Source organism: Brassica oleracea, unplaced genomic scaffold (genome assembly GCF_000695525.1).
Source record: "Brassica oleracea var. oleracea cultivar TO1000 unplaced genomic scaffold, BOL UnpScaffold20870, whole genome shotgun sequence".
NCBI classification, from domain to species: Eukaryota; Viridiplantae; Streptophyta; class Magnoliopsida; order Brassicales; family Brassicaceae; genus Brassica; species Brassica oleracea.
The window spans coordinates 1-329 of NW_013637387.1; the positions used below are offsets into that span (position 1 = coordinate 1).

A 329-nucleotide genomic window follows, 5' to 3' on the forward strand; every position below is an offset into this window, starting at 1 on the left:
TGAAGTTGGCTGTCGAGGAGTTGGAGATGGATCATCTCATGCTCCAGATCCAAAATGGTAGAATGCTTGATGACCTTTCTCAAACCGAGACTGAGAAGTTAAAGTCATATGCAATTAAGAAGTTCCGAACTCTTTGTGGTGAGATCCCAATGGCACCTGGATTCCCAATGATACAGGGGGGAAGTGTCTATTTGATGGATAAGTGGATCAAGGATCCATCTGATAAAGAGGATGAGATGAAGACCTGTGAAGGAGAGAGCAGCAAGTCTGGTGGTGCGGACGATGCCTAATGAAGCAGCTAGCCGTCGAATAATAAAATTAATGTGTCT

The 329-nt window shown here is 44.4% G+C and overlaps 1 protein-coding gene across 1 annotated transcript; it reads left to right on the forward strand.

Annotated features, from left to right (window-relative positions):
* The first annotated feature begins 26 nt into the window (after positions 1–26).
* On the forward strand, positions 27–303 carry LOC106322388. The gene has a single exon (XM_013760420.1). It carries the CDS (start codon positions 27–29, stop codon positions 288–290), a length of 264 nt encoding a protein of 87 aa, XP_013615874.1. The 3' UTR covers positions 291–303.
* Positions 304–329: the final 26 nt, after the last annotated feature.